The sequence below is a fragment of the Mirounga angustirostris genome, unplaced genomic scaffold (genome assembly GCF_029215605.1).
Source record: "Mirounga angustirostris isolate CCGP_5_RB_7025 unplaced genomic scaffold, mMirAng1.0.hap1 SCAF_12, whole genome shotgun sequence".
Classification (NCBI taxonomy): Eukaryota; Metazoa; Chordata; class Mammalia; order Carnivora; family Phocidae; genus Mirounga; species Mirounga angustirostris.
The window spans coordinates 85625263-85644112 of NW_026991720.1; the positions used below are offsets into that span (position 1 = coordinate 85625263).

The 18850-nt window shown below is 40.8% G+C and overlaps 1 protein-coding gene across 1 annotated transcript in view; it reads right to left on the reverse strand.

The window, feature by feature from the left end:
- Positions 1-18850, reverse strand: part of RELN (reelin) — a 530360-nt gene that overhangs the window by 68246 nt on the left and 443264 nt on the right. Inside the window, exons 32-41 of the mRNA XM_045864852.3 lie at positions 15988-16146; positions 15612-15800; positions 14835-15108; positions 12443-12583; positions 12160-12337; positions 8749-8833; positions 7729-7911; positions 5218-5389; positions 5015-5117; positions 3073-3302 (exon numbers count right to left, since the gene is read on the reverse strand). Coding sequence (XP_045720808.1) covers positions 3073-3302; positions 5015-5117; positions 5218-5389; positions 7729-7911; positions 8749-8833; positions 12160-12337; positions 12443-12583; positions 14835-15108; positions 15612-15800; positions 15988-16146 — 1714 coding nt within the window. The remainder of the gene's footprint in view (positions 1-3072; positions 3303-5014; positions 5118-5217; positions 5390-7728; positions 7912-8748; positions 8834-12159; positions 12338-12442; positions 12584-14834; positions 15109-15611; positions 15801-15987; positions 16147-18850) is intronic.

Sequence of the window (18850 nt, forward strand, 5' to 3'; positions counted from 1 at the left end):
AACCCTAATTTCATTGTTTATCTCAAGACTCCAACCACACTGAGCTGCTCCCAAAATGCCAATTCATAATTACATTTTATTTTCAAATACTTGTCAGAGTTTAGTCTTGGCAAGAAGCACTTTCTACCCTTTGAACTTCCAGACTGCTGAGCTGAGGGAAATGGCTAGAGTTTTCCTTTGAACAAAAGCCTACATGGATTTTTTTGAACTCCTTATTTATTCAAATGTTCTGAATACAAATGAACCACCTTGGTTGGATATTTATTATTGTTCACCTGCCTTGTCACAGAAATTGCAAGCACTATGATAAATGGGCTGAAGGGTCTGGTTTCACTGTGCTTCCCTTCTGCTGAAACCTTATTTTGAAAATTTCTCACTGCCACCCTCCCTGGTGAATGTCAGCGTCTGTTCTCCCAAGCCAGTGGTATTCGAAAGGATCTGTTTTTTAAATGTAAACTTAAAATTTCAAGCACATAATGGTGCTTTCTTTAGACAAGGGTTTTGGTGGACTCATTATGAAACTGTATAAAGCAAAAGCAATTAGGAAGTTTTACATACAGAAAGACTCCTAGACGAAAAGGACACAAAGGTGATGTGAATAAAACTCAATGGAAGCTCAATACTTCATGCTTTATATGTGAATTGACAAACATGGTCATTTTGTACCTGAAAACATTTCATGTGCTTTTTTGGTATCTGGTGTCCACCAAGTGCATGGAAAAGGGTAATTTACACATGGGTTGTGTACATTTTTTAGCATCTGGCTTGTACTGTCACTATGGACCATGTTGAATACAAACCAAGCAATGATTCACTGAGTTGGAGAAAATTTAACTTTTGCCTTCCAGCAATTCATGCCTGCGTGGGTTTTAACAAGCGTGCTAATTCTCTTCCTGAAACAAGGACCAGACAACACTATTAAGGCCAATACTTCTCTTCACAGAAATGGTTGAAGGCAGTTTGGAGGGTAGGTTTATACCATTCTGAGAGTGGGCATGCCTCTTGGACAGACTTCCTTTCTTTTTATAGAAATAAAAATGACACGGAGTACAAATAACACGATGGCCTAAGTTCTGCACCTTTATCATTGGAGGAGGTATATTTTAAACTGACAGTCAATAGCAGCGGGTGAAAATATATACATTTCTAATGTTCAAATTATATTGCCTTATGATTTCTCTCGTTCAGATTTCCAAATTGTATTCCCTTATGCGTCAGCACAGCCCCGTGGACATCACCAATTCTAAGTGAGGTGGTTTCCATGACACTGAAGCAACTGTCCTGTGACTTTATTCCATATTTCTTTAAAGAGGACTGTTTCCATGTGGGAATGTGCTGAAGCAAGTCTCAGTTGTTAAAACAATGTAAATTCATGCCCTACACCCTGTCTTTAGGGTGGTTTCCTCATTAATCCAATTCTTAGCCGAGCAATAGGAGGAAATGAGAGGCCCATTAAAGAGAAAATTTGGAGCTTTTCAACAATGACCATAATGGTCACGATCTTGGTCCTAGGTGCCTGCGTGATCGGCCTGCAGGCCTTTCTCTGCCTATACTGCCCATAAGCGTGGATTTTGGGCAGCTAGGCTTCTGTCGCATGGCTTAACTTTCTGACTATAGCTGATTGATTCAGACTGTCTTTTCTAGAAATGTGGAGTTAAGAGTTCCAGCACATGAGAGTGGTCGTTTGCTGAGTGATGTTAAAGTCAGCATGATAAAAATGAGGGTCACACACTCCTTTTGCTGAGGCCCTCACACTTTCTAAATGGGGTCCATGAAATTCCCCAGTATGCTTCTAGTAAGTTTTTCCACTTTTTTGGTAAGCCCTTTATATTTCCTGCAACATAGGATCTTAAATAATACAACTGATTTTGGGTAAAAAGTTTTTCCTGAGCTATTTCTCCCTGCCATATTCTTCTATAGACAATCCTCCCCACTCCCAGCAATAACAACTTTCTGGTTGTGCTGGCTGAATTGTCAGCTCTGTCTTCTACAGAACCGTGAGGACATTCTGCTTAGTAATGCTTTTTTTTTTTTTTTAATAGTTGGATTTTCCATTGGGATCATACCCTGGTGTAACATCAAGAATTAACAAATAACATCCTTGACAGCTCAAAATATTAAAGTCCTTAGCAATCAAATTATAAAAATTATGCTGATGATATGATGAGAAGCAAATGGATTTATGTTCAAAGAGAATGCAGACTTGTGAAAATTTACTTTCACCCCTTTGGAAAAGTACTAGGTATTAGTCATTTTGCTTGAAGACTCAAGACTTATAATTTTGCTGAGTTTCACATTGGGAATGTAAATCTATTTCCATCTTGAAAGTGTATTAGTGCTTTCTTTTCTTGACACGTTCACCCTGAAAGAACAAGTTTTTTCTTCTGATAGAAAAGACAAATTCTGAGGCAGTCTGCTTTGTTGACTTCCTCTCTTTGTTCACTTGCATTATTAGGTTTAGTTTTTGAACTATTCATTTCATTTCTATTAGAATTGAAGTCCTTTATCTCCAAATAGTTTTCAACAGAAGAGTCAAATATATGGAACAAGAACGCTGAAAGAAGTTGGAAAAGCAGAAATGCCTGGGCGGGGGAAGAGTGGAACAATGTTTTTTTTTTTTTTTTTTTTTTTTTTATGAGTCACCTAGATTATTCTGTGGGCTTCCATCCTCCCGCTGTGTGCTCTCCCTACATAAGAGACACAGGTAGATGTCCGAAAGTCATAAAATTCTCACTGCATTTATCCTGGGAGGTGGGGGCAGGTGTGTGTGTGGGGGGGATTACAACATCAGGAGAAAACCATATATCTGCTGCTTCCTCATGGATCTAATAAAGACCCGTGGGGGCTATGAGTCCCTACAGAGTGCAGCCCATGATGTACTCTTTTAAATCTCCCTTCAAACTCTAAGTGAGCAGTGTGTCAGCTCGGAGTCCCATGTCTGGAGCCTCCCCGGATCTGCTGAAGAGGAGAACTAGGGGGAAGGCGCCCCCCGTAAAGTGGCAAGTCAATGGTGACCTCAGGGAGAACGCCGCCAAAGGAGAAAGATGGCGGCGCGAAGCGGCAGGCCCTCACCCACACAGATGCAGCTTCCCGAAATGCACGACCTCCCTCCTCCAGCCCTGGGTGGTCCCCGCGTAGTAGGTGCTGCTCGGGTGGTGCTCGGTGGAGCACAGGGAGCTGACGTGGTTGCTGCCGTGGTAGCAGAGGGGTAGCAGCAGGTGCCACGTTGCCCCAAAGTCCCTTGAAAACTCCAGTCTGACTGGATCGGTACACGAGCTATCCGTGGAGCATCCCACATTGATCTGGGGGAGGAAGGGAAAAAAAGCCAAAAAAAGCGATACAAATTACTTCAGAGCAACAGGCCTTGAAATGATTCAGCACTTCATTATTTTCTCGAGAGTCCGTTTTCCTGGGAGCTGCCCTGCTGAAATATTTAACACTGTAAAATTCTGTTTTGCCTAACTGAGTAATATCATATATTACCTTCCAATAATAATTTTTTCATAAAGAACCTCAAAGGGGCTCATAAAAAATTTATTTTCCCTCATTTTATAAAAAGCTAGGAAGTGGGTAAGGCTGGCATGGATTCCAAATTTTACTTCTGGCCTACTTTCATAGCCAAGCCAAGCAAATCGTAATGAAAAGACTGTTTGCTTATTTCTAACCATTAACTTCTTTTCAGTCCGCTAGATAGGAAGGCCTTCTGTTTTCCTTCCTGTGACGCCTTCCAAATAATCCCCGAAGTTCCGCACGTGAAAAAACTTCCATATGTATTCAACAAAATACAATTATTGTCACGATTTCCGTGGCACAGGGAGAGCGTTTTCAGAAAGACCTTCTTAATCATTAGGGAAATAATTACTTCATTCCTTTTTCCACGCTTTCAAGTAAATAAACTAAAACTTAAATAAATGCATGTAATTCTTCCTATGCAATTTTCCCCTCTTGCAATTGAGATTAATATTTTCTTGCTCCTGAAGCACCCGGATATATTTATACTTATAATTTTTGTTGTTGAACTTACTCCTTGTACCTTTTGATGAGTGAAGTATCAACATCAGATAAACGTTTCAACTACAGGCATTTGTTTCTACCTAGATCTTCTGATAACAGAACAGGGCCACAGGTGCTATTTTTTTAAATTAACATTTAAAGCATACATTTAAAAAATATAATAGAAGGTTATTTAAGCAACTTAAAATAAAGCTAGAAAATATAACAAAGTTTAAAATAGATCCAGAATAATTTCTCTATGACAGCATCACTTGGTCTCTGACTTTTGAGATGCAAGAGACAACTCTAATTTAGAGGCTACCGAGAGTTAATCTAAAGAAATATTCAGAATTTTGTTGATGCAGTCAGGCACTATTGTAAGCCTTCCTAAAGGCAGCTAGAGATCTCAACTATGAAACAAGCATTTTTGAAAGTTAGTACTATTGAATGCTGGCACAATGCACCCTTGGTTCTGCTGATTTTATCTAAGTCTTGAAATACACAAAAGTTTTTCTTTTATACATTATTAATTTGCTCTCTTCCAAATTATAAGGAGTCCATGAATATTAATGAAATACACAAAAATTATAAAAATAGTGTAGTGTTGTTTTATCTGTAAAATTCACGGCACCATGATAAACATTATATAAATGTGCCAGCATGGTGTAACGGTAGTTACACTAACTGGGTCTTAGGTAACACATAAAAATTGTGAAAACAATAATATTAGAATAGTATGGCCCTTTTCATTTTTATAATGTTTAAAATAATTTATTTCAACAACTTCCCATTGTGGTAGGTAGGGAGATTATGTCATAAATAAAGGACAAAAACTCAGAAAAAATCTTAGTAGGACGATTGGTTCTGCTAATAAAAATGAATTATGATGTAAAACCTCTTTTGTCCTTGCACAAAAATGGAAAGTCATAACACATGAAATTATCTGAGATTTTCCTCCTCTTTCCTGGCTTTTTGTTCAAGATAAAATTTAAAGCATTTTTGATAGGACAAAGTCAAGTACCTCAAATTGTATGATGGTGTTCTCATTCACATCCAGGTCACGAGTGGTAATAGAATGCTCACCAACTTCATTTGAAACAAATACCATAGCTGAATCTTCCTCGCTGTTAGGGAAGAAAACAACAAGAAATCCATTTGGGCAAAAGTTCATTGTCACTTGTAGAGAGCGATGGTTTTATTTTAACATCTCAGTTAAAGACTTACGGGGCTCCTTTTGAAGAATATGGACAATAAAGGCCAATATTACCACCAGGATAGAAAAACCAATTGTCTTCTCTGGGTCCAAAGTCAAATGTATCCAGAAGCATCACAGGGTTGTTTAGATTATTCCCATCAATAATGAAGTCATCAACAATCCAGATTTCTTCTTTCTTACCTAAGGCATTTTTGGATAAAAAAAAAAGTTTTTCCAATGGTGGAAATTGGAGGGACATTTTTGCTCGTTGGAAGAAAGTGAAGGACAGAAAGGAATCAGTAACAACAGGTTAAATATATGCCTTTGAGACAGAGAAACACAAACTATGCAACAGTGTATTTAAAGTATGAAAGAATCAAGCTGTCAATCATATTAAGTTGAGAGCAGGGAACAGCCTCACTGATTTCAGAAAGCTGAGACAGTCTGTGAAATTGTGCTCCCCTCCCAGTCCCAGTGGGTGCTACAGACCCTCTGCTGCCAAGAGTGGGATTTGAATTATGTTTTCATGGTTTAGGAGAACCTGTAAGATACCTGAATCTGTGAGCACAGGTGGTCAAGCCTGCGGATTTAAAACTGAGGTATACTAGTTGATTCAAGGAGCAACTCATGACCTTTTAGAGTCAGCTCATGACGTAGCATCATGCTACGGTCAGGCCAAAGGACTGTGGTCATGGAAACCCTGGCCTGATGCATAATTTTATTTAATTGTTAAAACTACACAGAAGAAGATATTCTGTGTTATGTACATTTTTTAATGTTTTTCAAAACTTTTATGTTTATTTGAAGATATGTGGAACTATCCAGAAAACTAGTAAAATCACTCCGTAGGCTGTCAGAGAATTTGATTCAGCAACACAGGCTGGGTGTTGAAGGAAGATACCTACAGAGTAGGGAGGAGGGCAAACCCAGGCTGTCTTTGCAAAGCGCTGTTTGGACTCCAGGAAACAAGGAAATAAGACCATGCCAAAGCAGAAACATCAAGATTCCCCAAGGTTGCTTCTTCGCTGATTTCTACTTTGACTACAATTCTTACCAAGATATATATATTATATATAAATATATATATGATTTGTAAACAGGAGCTTGTAGAAATAACCTGATGATTTAAATGAAGTCACATGTGTGTGTCTCTCTCTCTAATCCTATCACTGTTCTTTCTTTTTTGGTACATTCTTTTTTTGTTTTTAAAGACTTTATTCATTTGAGAGAGAGAGAGAGAGAGAGAGCACAAGCAAGGGGAGAGAGGCAGAGGGAGAGGGAGAAGCAGACTCCCCGCTGAGCTGGGAGCCCGACGTGGGGCTCAATCCCAGGACCTGGAGATCACGACCTGAGCTGAAGGCAGACACTTAACCATCTGAGCCACCCAGGTGCCCCAGCTATCACTGTACTAATTCTAGTAGCTTTCTTCTCTTTTCTTGTTTTGGAAGCAGTTGGTGAAAACAATAAAGTAAAAGGTAAGTAAAATTCCAATCATAACATAAAGACAGTGATCCTCTGGATTGTGAAACTTGGTTGCATTTATTTATTTATTCATATTTACTTTTATTTGGTGATTATAAAAGATTATTTTTTCTGTTCGTAATAAGTTAAAAATTATTTCTGGCTTACTAGTATAAAATAAATACTCAGGTTAAATTTTAGAGATAGCGGTACATTTTTCTTATTCATTTCTGTGTTACCTCTGCAAAGAATATGCTTAATGGGATATCTCCATGCTTACTCAGGCCATTAAATGCATGATTTGGTAGAGTCTGGTCCTTTATAATCAGCAGTTAATAGAAATATTGGAAGCAATAAAACATTAGGAATTTGTAGAATCATTTTCTGTAGCCATCTGAAAATGCTGTTAAATTATACATTCACTTTAACTTATCACTGAAGCGGGGGTATGTGATAAGAATATTTTATCTAAGGTACTTTCTGCTTGGTGTAAGTCCCTGTCACTTTGTCATGGTATTTTGCTGCAATGTTGTTCTGTCTCACTAATGAAATGCCACACTCAGAAGAACTATTTATTCCCAAATGAATTCAGCAGGAATGTAGTTACAATTGAGGAGTGACTAACGATAATGCTACATTTTTTAAAAAAGATTTTATTTATTTATTTGAGAGAGTGCACCCACGAGCAGGGGGGAGGAGCAGAAGCAGCAGAATCCCCGCTGAGCAGGGAGCCTGAAGCAGGGCTCAATCCCAGGACCCCAAGATCATGACCTGAGCTAAAGGCAGATGCTTAACCAACTGAGCCACCCAGGCGGCCCAATGCTCAATTATTTTTTAAAAACCTTAGCTCTGTAAGGGGCTTTAGCTATGTTTACATCATCAAGAGAACTTATAAGTCAAATACAAAGAGACAATAAAGATACATAAAGTTAAATATTCATTGAGACTCCTCTAGGTAAAATGTGTGTTATGGACAATGAAAACTACTCAGTTGACAAACACTTCCTCCACATCTTAGAAACAAACATGGTAAAATGCCATCGTCAGTTTTGATCATAGGCGAACATGTGCATTCTTACCATTATTATAAGGTTGCCAGAGTCTGAACCTTGTAGCATTGGTCTGGGCAGTATATGGCAAGGGAACATTAATGAAAAGTATGTTGGTTGTCTGAGGGAAGTAAAATTCGTCCATCAGGTGCCAAGTGATTCCCCCATTGATAGAGAATTGTAATAGAATAGAGTGAGACCTCTCCGGGGTACCTAGAGAGAAGACACCACAGGCATAAAACATACTGTGATAAAAGTAGGGAGATGGTAGGTTCTAAGACTATTTTTTTGGCATCGATGCATGAACTGACTTATGTTCCCCTAGAGGCTTTAGTCCAAGTGCTTCGGAGACAGCTTCAAGCAAGGTCAGGTGGAGCTTTCCGGATGATTGTATCTCAAAACGCACACCAGATCTCAGATTTTCACACAACAGTATCTCCCTCTCTTTCTCAGATATGAACACAGATCTTTCTGTATTTTATTTAGGAAATCTTGTATCAGAGAATTTTGCTTCCACGGGCATCACAATTTTACAAATGGTCAAACACTTAAATCTCAGGATACAAACAAAAATCTACTTGAAAGCTTATTATATCCAAAGGGCGTTATTTGTTGAGGAAATGACTTAGTTAATATGAAAGGTCATAATGGCAAAGAGTTGTCTTTTGGGGGCTCACACCTATAAAAGAAAATTCAAAATGTCCACAAGCTAAATTTTTAAAATTTAAAATTCTTATACCTAGGAAGTCGTGGTGGAAAAAAGACTCAGGGACAGAATGATAAATCTAGCTACCATAGAATTAGTATGATTACTACAGCTATATGAAATTTTTGCAAAATCAGTAGTTATCTTACCCTTATATTAAGATGAATTTACATTATAGAAGCACATCTATGAACATTTATTTACTTATATTTATGTCAGCTCTTCCATGTAACAGAACTTATGGGCCTCAAATCTATCATTTCTTTCTGGGGAAGGAATTGTGTAAGGCAAGGGGGAGTTCTCTTGAAGAGAAATAATGAATTCTACCCACAGAAATGACTTACCTTTTGCTATAAATCTAAGTGAAAACTGGACATACATAGTATTGGTACAGTCTAGATCTCTTGAAATAAGCATCCTCAGTCCTTCCTGAAAACACAAACATATACGTTGAACAACCTTATTTCATCTGCAGAATTATTTTCGTTTGACTTTTATACACCTAACTTGCATTAGCTAAGTAATAGATACATACATGTAAGGATCCAGAAGCAATGGTGGGTGCAGTTGAAAAGGAAAAATGGATCATTTCCCCTTTCTTAAGGCTTTCATTTCTTAAGACTGCGTAACCCAGTTTCATATTCTCAACTCGACATCCCACTTTGCTGTGACTTTTATAAAAAGCAGTGCAAAAATGACAGCATTACCTATCTGCAGGCTTTTTTAAAAAGTAGCCTCCTTTGACCACAGCACCCCATGAGGGGAGTAATGAGGAAACAGATGGAAAGTCTCTGCCAAGTGCTCCTGCTGGAAGTTGGGAACTAAGAGGTAACTTTTTCAGTGTTCCAGGGAGTCACAGGGACTTACTACTCCTTTGTGCACTCTGACCACCCTGGGAGGCTCTCATCCAGGCTGACACAACACCCTCCCGCTGGAGGTTAAATAAGGCATAATAAGCAAGTCCCCATGCCTCGGCTATAACTGCTCATGCAGAGAAGCCAAAGAAGGAAGAAAGCGATCACATTAGCTTTGGTAATTTCTTCTGCTAATTAACTATTTCTGGTTGCCTGGGACTGACAGCCCCATAGCTTGTTTTCTCTGCGTGTACACAGGACTGCAGTGATAGCTAGTAAAATAGAATTTCACTATGCAAATGTCCTAAGGTACAAATAAGCCTTTTAGCATCTTAGCTGTGACTTATGAATGAAGTGACTCTTTGGTGGTATAGGACTGTGTGATATTGAGTGGACACTTCCTTCCTTCCTTCCTCCCTCCTTCCCACCCTCCCTCCCTTCCTTTCCAGATTTATTTATTTATTTGAGAGAGAGAGAGAATGAGCAGGAGGGGCAGAGGGAGAGAGAATGTGAAGCAGGCTCCTTGCTGAGCAGGGAGTCTGAGGCAGGGCTCAATCCCAGGACCCTGAGATCATGACCTGAGCCGAAACCAAGAGTCTGACGCTTAACCAACTGCGCCACCCAGGGACCCCTGGATTTCTTAATTGTCAACTAATAAACACCAAATGTAATTTTAGCTAGAGAAAGCAAATTTGCCCTCTTTCTCTTATTACCCAGCACAAAATCCTCAATAACTGAAAAACTTTAAATAGAACTAATTTTCTAATAGCAACCGTATTATTGAATTATTCAATGCCTGTAATATGCCAGGTTCTAAAACAGACACCTTTTTCCTTTAACACACATCGCACTCGTAAGGGCAAGATATTATTATCTTTAAGATACAGAGAAGGAGACTGAAACTCAGAGATAGTAACTTGTTCAAGATTGCAGAGCTTAAAAGTGTTGATGGCACAATTTGAGCCCAGATTTGTCAGACTGTGTAACTTATCTTCCAGCCTTTATTGGATACCAGTGTTTCGTTTATTAAATCACCTTTTGCTTTTGGGAGAAGAAATCCAGATGGTGCTAAATTTAGAGTTTGAGAATTATTTAATACTGTCATGAAAAAGTAGCGGCATGTATACCTGTCCCTGAACTTCACAAAGCATCAATTCAAACTTCCAGGATTGAAGGTTGCCCTGTAAAAGCCTTATATTTCCAGTCTTTGTTGTTTTTTATTTTTACCCTAATAACTCACTGCCCTGCTCAGTCCGTGACACCTGGTCAATGCCTGTTCTTCATGTTTCACTGTTGAGAGACACTCTCTCCCGTGTACCCTGACAAGCACAAAGCCTCGAATGGTTTTACATCTTGGTGCCACGTGGAGGTTGAGGTGATGAGGAAAGGTGGCTTCTTCAACTTGCAAGGAATAAGCTTTGAGGTGGGTAATTGAAAGATCCAGCTAATAAAGATCACTTGCTAACATCAAGTTAAAGGATTATGATGACTCTTCCCCCTTGATTATGGAACTTAAGTATGAAATTGTTCCCATGGGCAAATACATATCAGCCATCAAAGGACCATTGCACACTACATCTTGTAGGAACAGTTATGTTGAAAGTGGGCACAAGGTATATGAAAGTATCTTTCATGTTTGTAGTATTTGCTTGTAGCTCAGCACTTGATATTAATTACATGGTGGAAATGTCAAGCCCTGCTTCTGTGCATATTCTAGTTCACACGGATAGGTTTCTTTTCCCATCTCTTTTCCAGGTTCATTAATCCATTTGTACTAAATGTGGGAGTTCTTTGGCATATAAGAGCTATTTTAATAGCTGATAGTACTCCTGAATCTATAAACATTCAAAAGAGACGATCATTTCCTTTTTAACGAAAGAATGCCTTTCTAGGTCAAACTGCACCCTACTGAATGGCCCACTCTACATCTTGCAGAGCTGACAGGCAATACGTCTAATACATATAATGCTTGGTTGCTCTTGCATTTGGATGGCTAAAGGGAAAACAGAAAACACTCTGTGTCTTCCTTCTTCTTAGGCTCTAGGGACCAGGTTAATCCCACTGCTTAAAAATTTATCAGGTAAAGATATTTAAATCATGAAAAGTCACAGGGCTCCTGCTTTTTGGTCTTGTCAATGCTACAAGCAGATCGGAAGTGAGCTAGTGGTAATCAGAGCTAATGCCTCCGACAAGACTGAAAAAAAACACACGCAAAAACCAGCAGCTTCCATCCTGAAATGTGGATGGAAAGGACTTGTAAATCTCTCCGACCCCCTAAGTGTTTTTTCTCTCTCTATAGCATGTATTCACATAGAAAGATGTGCCAACCAGTACAGTGTTTCACACAATTGCTTAATATCCCTCTCACCAGACACCTGGGCTGAAATACAAAAATAGACTAACAATGTCTGAGAATGTTTTTTCACTTGATTCAAATGTTTGGTTTTCTTAAAGTCACGAAAGGGCTCTATTGGCAGGAAGGAAAGGGAAAAAAAAGAAAGGAAAAAGCAAAGACCTTTTATAAAATCATTTTTTTCAGTTCTGCAAGTTATATATTCAATAACACATAAAACGCTACATTCTAGAATTCAAGATTCTAGAAATTGCATACGCATTTGTGTGTGTGTATACATATATGCATACACACACACACACACATATATATAATTGCAGCAGAAAGTAATGAAGGTCTGATCACCAAAGCAGAGGAAAGATTTTATGCCTAAGTGATCTAAAGAATGATTATGCTGAACAGAGGAGAAAACACGGTCTGGGCTAGAAGACAACAGCCTTGTATAAAATAATGCACCATCTGAGCAGGTTCAGAAACGCATTTGTGTGGAGCAGTGAGGGAAGGAAGGAATCTCAGTAGCAGAGTAGAGAAGTAGAATCTTATCTGACCCCTTTAAAAATAAGTGATGTTCCAGATTTGATGGTTTCACCATTCAGATTCCCCCTCTCGGCACCATACACTTCAGGCCAGAGATCGGGATGTAGGTTCCCATTGAAATCATCCTTAAGAATCGAGGGCAGAGGAACGATGGGCACACAGTAGGCACCACCAAAGCCCCGGTCACATCTAAGAGAAAAAAAGGAGTGGAGGAAAGGCATTATCTGTCGTGAGTTCGAAAGCCGTTTTTGTTTTTGCATTGTGAAAAAGAAACTGCCCGTTTCATTGACTTACACACAGTGTCCGGCATCGCAAATCCCTCGTCCCGAGCACAGCCAGGGGCACCTGGATGCCAGCACGACATTATCAATAGCCCACGTGTCAGCCCCCACAGTGTAGTTGGACTGAATCCACCGGAACCGGGTCCTGGGAGATCTAACCAAAGATAACACACTTGGTTCGACACGCACCCTTGAAAGCAGGAGAGCATTTCTTTTAACTCCCCTTTCGCTCTGAAGAGCCCTCCTCCAAGTTCTAGTTCCCTCTTGGAGACACTTAGTTCTCACACCAAGTATTGGATGCTCTTTCCTGCTGAATCCACCAACGAGAGGAGAAAACATGGTTTGTAAATATCTCACCCTTCCTTTCAGACAAGTGTCTCCTAACTCACCTGGGGTGGGAAAGTTATCTCAGACTAGCGATTTACTATGTGTTTGAACTACGCGCTGAATCTGGGGTTTTGCTTTCAGGCTTTTCCTGCCATTCAGAACGAGGGAAGAGGCGGAATGGATGAGAAACACGAGGAGAAGCTGGAATCTCACGAAGTTCTGGGCATGAGGTCCCTGCGCTACTGTCCCTAAATGGTTTCTGAGACTGGAAACGGAAACCCCAGGGAAATTCTGCCTCCGTGTTGGTGCCTGAGGCCTGGCTCCTGAGAGGTGAGGGCCCGAACGATATGATGCACGCCCGTGTTTTCCATTCTATTTGCAATCTGCTATTTGGAATTCACTGTCAGAAGATCACCTTATCCAGAAATACACGCAGCCTGGGCCAAACCGCAGTAGCAGCCCCTCGCTTAGGAACGGGCTGCACAGCAGAGGTCGGTGAGTCACTTATTTGGAATGTGGAATCTTGAAGTAGAATTTCAATAGTGACATTTCAAGTGCCATTGTTTCCCGACACAAATTCTCCCTCAGCGCAACATGGCAGCATGCCTTCCCACAAGCCCTCTTCACCCCACAGGCTCTGCTCCCTCACTCAGTTCAGAGATGGGCCCCTCCAGGAAGCTCCCTCAGTTAGGTAGTACCCCTCCCCCTGAGTTTCAATAACATCCCTGAGTATTATCAATGTCACCATTTTATGTCATAAATAACTGCTGAGATGTCCACTATCCTAAATAGATCTTTGGATCCTGGCGTCAGCTTATTCATTTTGCATTAGAGTTCTAAAACACAGTAGATATTCAATAAACGTTTGTTGAATAACAATAAAGCGAATAAATGAGCTCCCAGTAAGCACTCTTTAAAGCTCTGGGGGTCCACAGGAAACCATTTTAGGTTAAATGCTAAAATGCTTTGGTTTCCTACATTTCTTCTTCTGCCATTTGGTTGTACACCTCTCAGTCAGAATCGAATCAGCAAAATGGAAACCACTGTGAGTATTTAATCTAGACAGCGTTAACACAAGGACCTGGAGGTTATGGTCAGTGCCAGAGCTGAGAAGCCAACAGCGGCGGTGAGGAGACCAGAGCTGGGCGAAAGCTGGGAAGCCGCTACAAGTCCGAAGCTGGAGGGACACAGGGAGGAGACAGTGTTGGGGGTGCCCAGGGGCCAGGGTCCCACGGGGAGCCATCTTTGGGGAGCGGGAGCCACTGAGGTTGGCCAAGATGCACTTGAGACAGAAAGGGAAAGGGAGGGATACGTTGTTTTATCTCCGTTTCCACTCTGCCTATCTTGCCAGGTTGTGCCACTAAATCTACCAGGAAGCCAGCAGATGCAGGAGCCTGGTAAACGTAGCCTGCAGAAGCCAACTTGCCTATAATTCAGAACAGCGTAGCGGCAGGGTGAGGCAGGGACCGGAGGGGAGCAGTCCCAGGACGGCACGATCTCTGACCAGCCGCCCCAGGACACACCAGCTCCTAGAAAGATCCCCAAATTATCCTAATGCCTAAACCACAAACGAGGGAGCCTGCTGTAAGCCCTAATACAACTCTTGAATGTGATCTGAAATCCCAGGGAGGGGAAGAAAGATGTAAAAACAGTATGAGCGTTCCAAAGGAACCAACTTTTTACTCTCACTGTGGTACTGAGAATAAAGAAAAAAAAAGAAACTAAGGCTACTATTCTTCCACATGTGATGATTTCACATACTGCTCCATGTGAACAAATATCACTCTGGTTATTGGGTATTTTTACAACAGAACAAGATTATTTTTACAACTGAGTCTGGTGGGCAGCCTTCCTGTTGCCAAAGAACAGAAAAGTTCAGACCCGTAAAACTTTTGGAACTCACCGACACATTAAAAAATTGCAACCCCAAGCATCTGGTACTTCCCCGCACCCCCCTGCCCTGGCAGACTCCCTGCATAATTATCGTGAGTCAGAATTGCTAAGTGGAATCACAATTATTTTCAAATGACGTGACAGGAACCTAACATTCTGACATGAAGTCACACAACAGTTCTCACATGGTGGAGAGTGGAAGGTAGACGGTGATCCGCTTCCAATTCTGGAATCGTTCTGAGGTGTACACAGAACTTTCTGTGTAGTGCAGGCAGCCAATGGTGGGAGGCACACACTCCTCGGTGACCAGATGCCAGTCCCTGCCGTTGTTTAGAGAATACTGGAGCTGGACGCTGTGGGCGTCACTGAAGGGCTTGCTGCAGCCCATGCTCATTTCAAACTGCAAGAACGTTGATGCCGACACATGAAAGTCCCAGGTCTCGGCATAACGCGGTTTTCCTACAAGAAAAGGGAGAAGTTGAACGGTAGTATACAATGGTCCTCTCTTTGCTTATTTGGCATTTGTGCTTGTAATAAGCATGCTCAGGAGCAAACAAGGATCCTGTCTTAACTGAAGTGACTTTTCATCCCACAATAACTGCTTTTATTTGGTTAGCAGAGGCTTGGACCCATGGAAGGCTGCTAATTTGAAAAGCGTGACCATCTAGGATTGCATTCTATCTGCAATTCTGCAAATCATGAGACACGGGAATGTCTTCCAAGAGAGATTTTATTGCTCTTTTAGGAAACCTGAGTTAGATCACGCACGAAGGATGGTTCTAAGGCAAGCTGGACGCACCAAGTTATTTTAGAAATCAACCCAACTCCTTTCTTTCCAGAGTCTCCCTCAGCCCAGGCAGTTATGTACACAGTTTTGCATTAGAGAGTCTCCTCTTGGGTTTTAGTTAACTTAGTCCTCTAGTTAATTAAATATTCTCCCTTTATCTGGTGAAAATATATACCTATGTTTTCAGTGAATATCAGAGCAGTATCCATAGAGAGACAGTCAATTCCGACTTGACCTCCTTGTATTCGGTACCAGCTGGCTTGCAAATCTATGGAGCCATCAAATTTGTCTTGAAACCCAGTTTGAGAGCTGTCATTCATTCCTATAAGGACATCATCCAAGGCCCACTGGGCTGAATGTTTCCCTGAAATCCGATGAATACAGGCAGTTAGAGAAAGTTCGTTATATAGCTATATGAATATCTTTATGACTATGCTTTTAAATCAAATTGTCTAGGAAACTGACAGCAAATTAAGAAGCATATGGTACAATGCGGCTTTAACCATATGTTCTCAAGGCCACCGGGAAGGGTGGAGTGAGCAGTAACTTGCCATGTTGGGGTTGCCACCATCGAAAAGCTGTGGCGGGGGTCTTCGCCTCCCGTGGCAGGTCAATGGAAATGATCTGTGGCTCCAGAAATGACATGAAGTCCAACTCTCGAAGCAAATGCCAGAGTATCCCGTTGTCATTTGAATACTGAACAACAAGCCCTGAGTTAAAAGACATAAATCCAGTTACTTGGACAGCTTTCCTAGAGGCAAAAAAGGGCAAGGAACAGTATTTTTTAAATGGCAAGACTGCAGCAGAAACTTCAAATTGCATCTCATAGAACGAGGGCACATTCATCTAACTCCCTAGGAATGAATTAGTAGACCTGAAGGCTCATCAATTCCTTGACAGTTTCTAGTGCACCGACTCCCAGGAAATGGAAGACAAAGAAGAAAAAAACAAAAACAAAAACATAAGCTCTTTTAAAAACTATTCAGCTTCGTATGAATGATGAGTGGGCTGGTAAGGGGGACGTAAAAATCCACTGCAGATCAGGTATTTGAATTTTAGATTCTGTCCTGAACATTACCAAGTCTCATCTCATTATTATACACTCAGAAGAAATATCTCAACTTCCCAGCACAAAATCAAGTAGGGCTCTTTTCTGCCGAAGCACCAGACAGTAAACAGGGCCCAATCTGAAAATTCTATTACGCAGAAAGATCCTTTCACTGGCCCTTCATACTTTGTCAGGCTTTGGTAACTGAAGCTGGAATGAGGTCAAATTACTAAATAGCAAAGCAGAAAATTCACTCCCATTCAATATTAGTTCTACTCTCCTTTTTGTGTCAACCTTTCCCTCTATACCCACCCCATCTACCCAATATCCCTCCTCCACCTGTTACCACAGTGACATGATTTAGTGACCTGCACATTCAAGTTACAGGACCATATGCACTGGCCCTGCTGCCTCTCCTGGAAACTTCTGTATTATAAATTTTTTTTAAGTAGGTTCCACACCCAGGGTGGAGCCCAACATGGGGCTTGAACACCCGACCCTGAGATCGAGACTTGAGCTGAGATCAAGAGTTGGACGCTTAACTGACTGAGCTACCCAGGCGCCCTGAAACTTTTTTATTTTAAAGGAGGACAGGGAAAGGGTAAGGTTGAATGCAAAAAAAAAAAAAAAAAAAGCCAATGATGGGCATCAACAGGATATCTATCTATCGATCTATCGATCGATCTATCTATCCATCCATCCATCTATCTGTTGTTATTGATGGGAGGGGCAGAAGGCTTTCTGGGCATCTATCTAACTGCCTATTCCGTAACTGTTCCTAAGACTGGCACTGCATACTCATAATTGTGACTGGGGATACTGAAGTACTTTTTTTTTTTCTTCCAATTTTTAAGATCTTATTTATTTATTTGACAGAGAGACACAGCGAGAGAGGGAACACAAGCGGGGGGAGAGGGAGAGGGAGAAACAGGCTTCCCGCGGAGCAGGGAGCCCAATGCGGGGCTCGATCCCAGGACCCTGGGATCCTGCCCTGAGCCAAAGGCAGACGCTTAACGACTGAGCCACCCAGGTGCCCCCTGAAGTACTTCCTGAGTATTCACAGAAATTATGTTCAGGGAAGTTGGATTTGTTATACTAATTTTGTTATATCTTAACCTTTTTGAAAAACTTTAAATCATTCATGAAACATATGGTAACTTTTTAATTTCCTCATTACTGACTGATGGGAGGATCTCAATACTTTTATCATGCTGGGCAACAAAGAGTTTACTAAAATTAAGTTTTAGGAACTATTAGGATAAAATATAGAACCCAGAGACAGCCTTTTAAGGCTAATTGTTAGCACATGGAGTTATTGTCACCACATCTGACAAGGGAGGATGCGAGGAACAACAATGACTAATACGCAAAAAATTAGAACTCTTAGAAGAATTAATCTTACCGTATTTAAAATAGAAGAAACCATCATTTATAATGAGAGGATAAAAATAGCTCAATAGCTCAGGAATTCTCTGGAGAGAGAGCATGATGGATATAAGTGTAGAGATTGGCAGTTAAAGCTTCAGTGGGTGGCTGGCTATAGACCCATGTATTGGAGGAAGAAAGTCACAGTAAAGTTCATGAAGAAAATGGAAGGTAGTCTGTTTCTAGTCTTTATTCTACTTGAGGAACTTCTGGCAAAACCCCAGTCTCCAACCTTTGACGTTTGCTCAAAATATGTCCTATTGGCTTTTAATGTGAATTTGGGTGGCTGAGAGAACAGACACTTCAAAATTTAGTTTTTCTTGTGGCTATTAATTTGCGTTGATATGGTTTATATTTAATAAGATATGAGAGAGAGAGAGAGAGAATAATTTAGATAGTTATCTATCTGGGGGGGGGGGGGATCTATTCAGAAGGTAGGTTACAGTACCAGAAAGGAAGCATCATGAGAATAAAATCTCACTGGCTAGTCCTTTCTAGTACCTTCTACTCAAAGTATGGTCCAAGGACCAGCACCTGCATCACCTGGGAACAGGTCCTACCTGTGGTGGTTTTAAAACATGTCCACAAATTCTTTGGCATTCTTCCCTTCAAAAAGTAGAGTTTAATACCCCCCCTTTGTTTTTTTTTTTGTTTTTTTTTTTGAGTGCCACTGGACTTAGTAACTTGCATGCAACATATAGAATATGGTAGGAATGACAGTGTGTGACTTTCGAGACTAGGCCACAAAAGGCTCTGCACTTTCTCCCTTGTGCTCTCTCATGGATCTCTTGCTCTGAGGAGAGCCGGCTGACAGGTAGTAGGGATGATGTTCAAGCAGCCTATGGACAGGTCCACCCAGTGAGAAACTGAGGCCTCTTGGAAATAGATCCACCAGCCCTGCTTGGGTCTTTAGATGAGTGCCCCTCTCCTGGCTTTTGTCT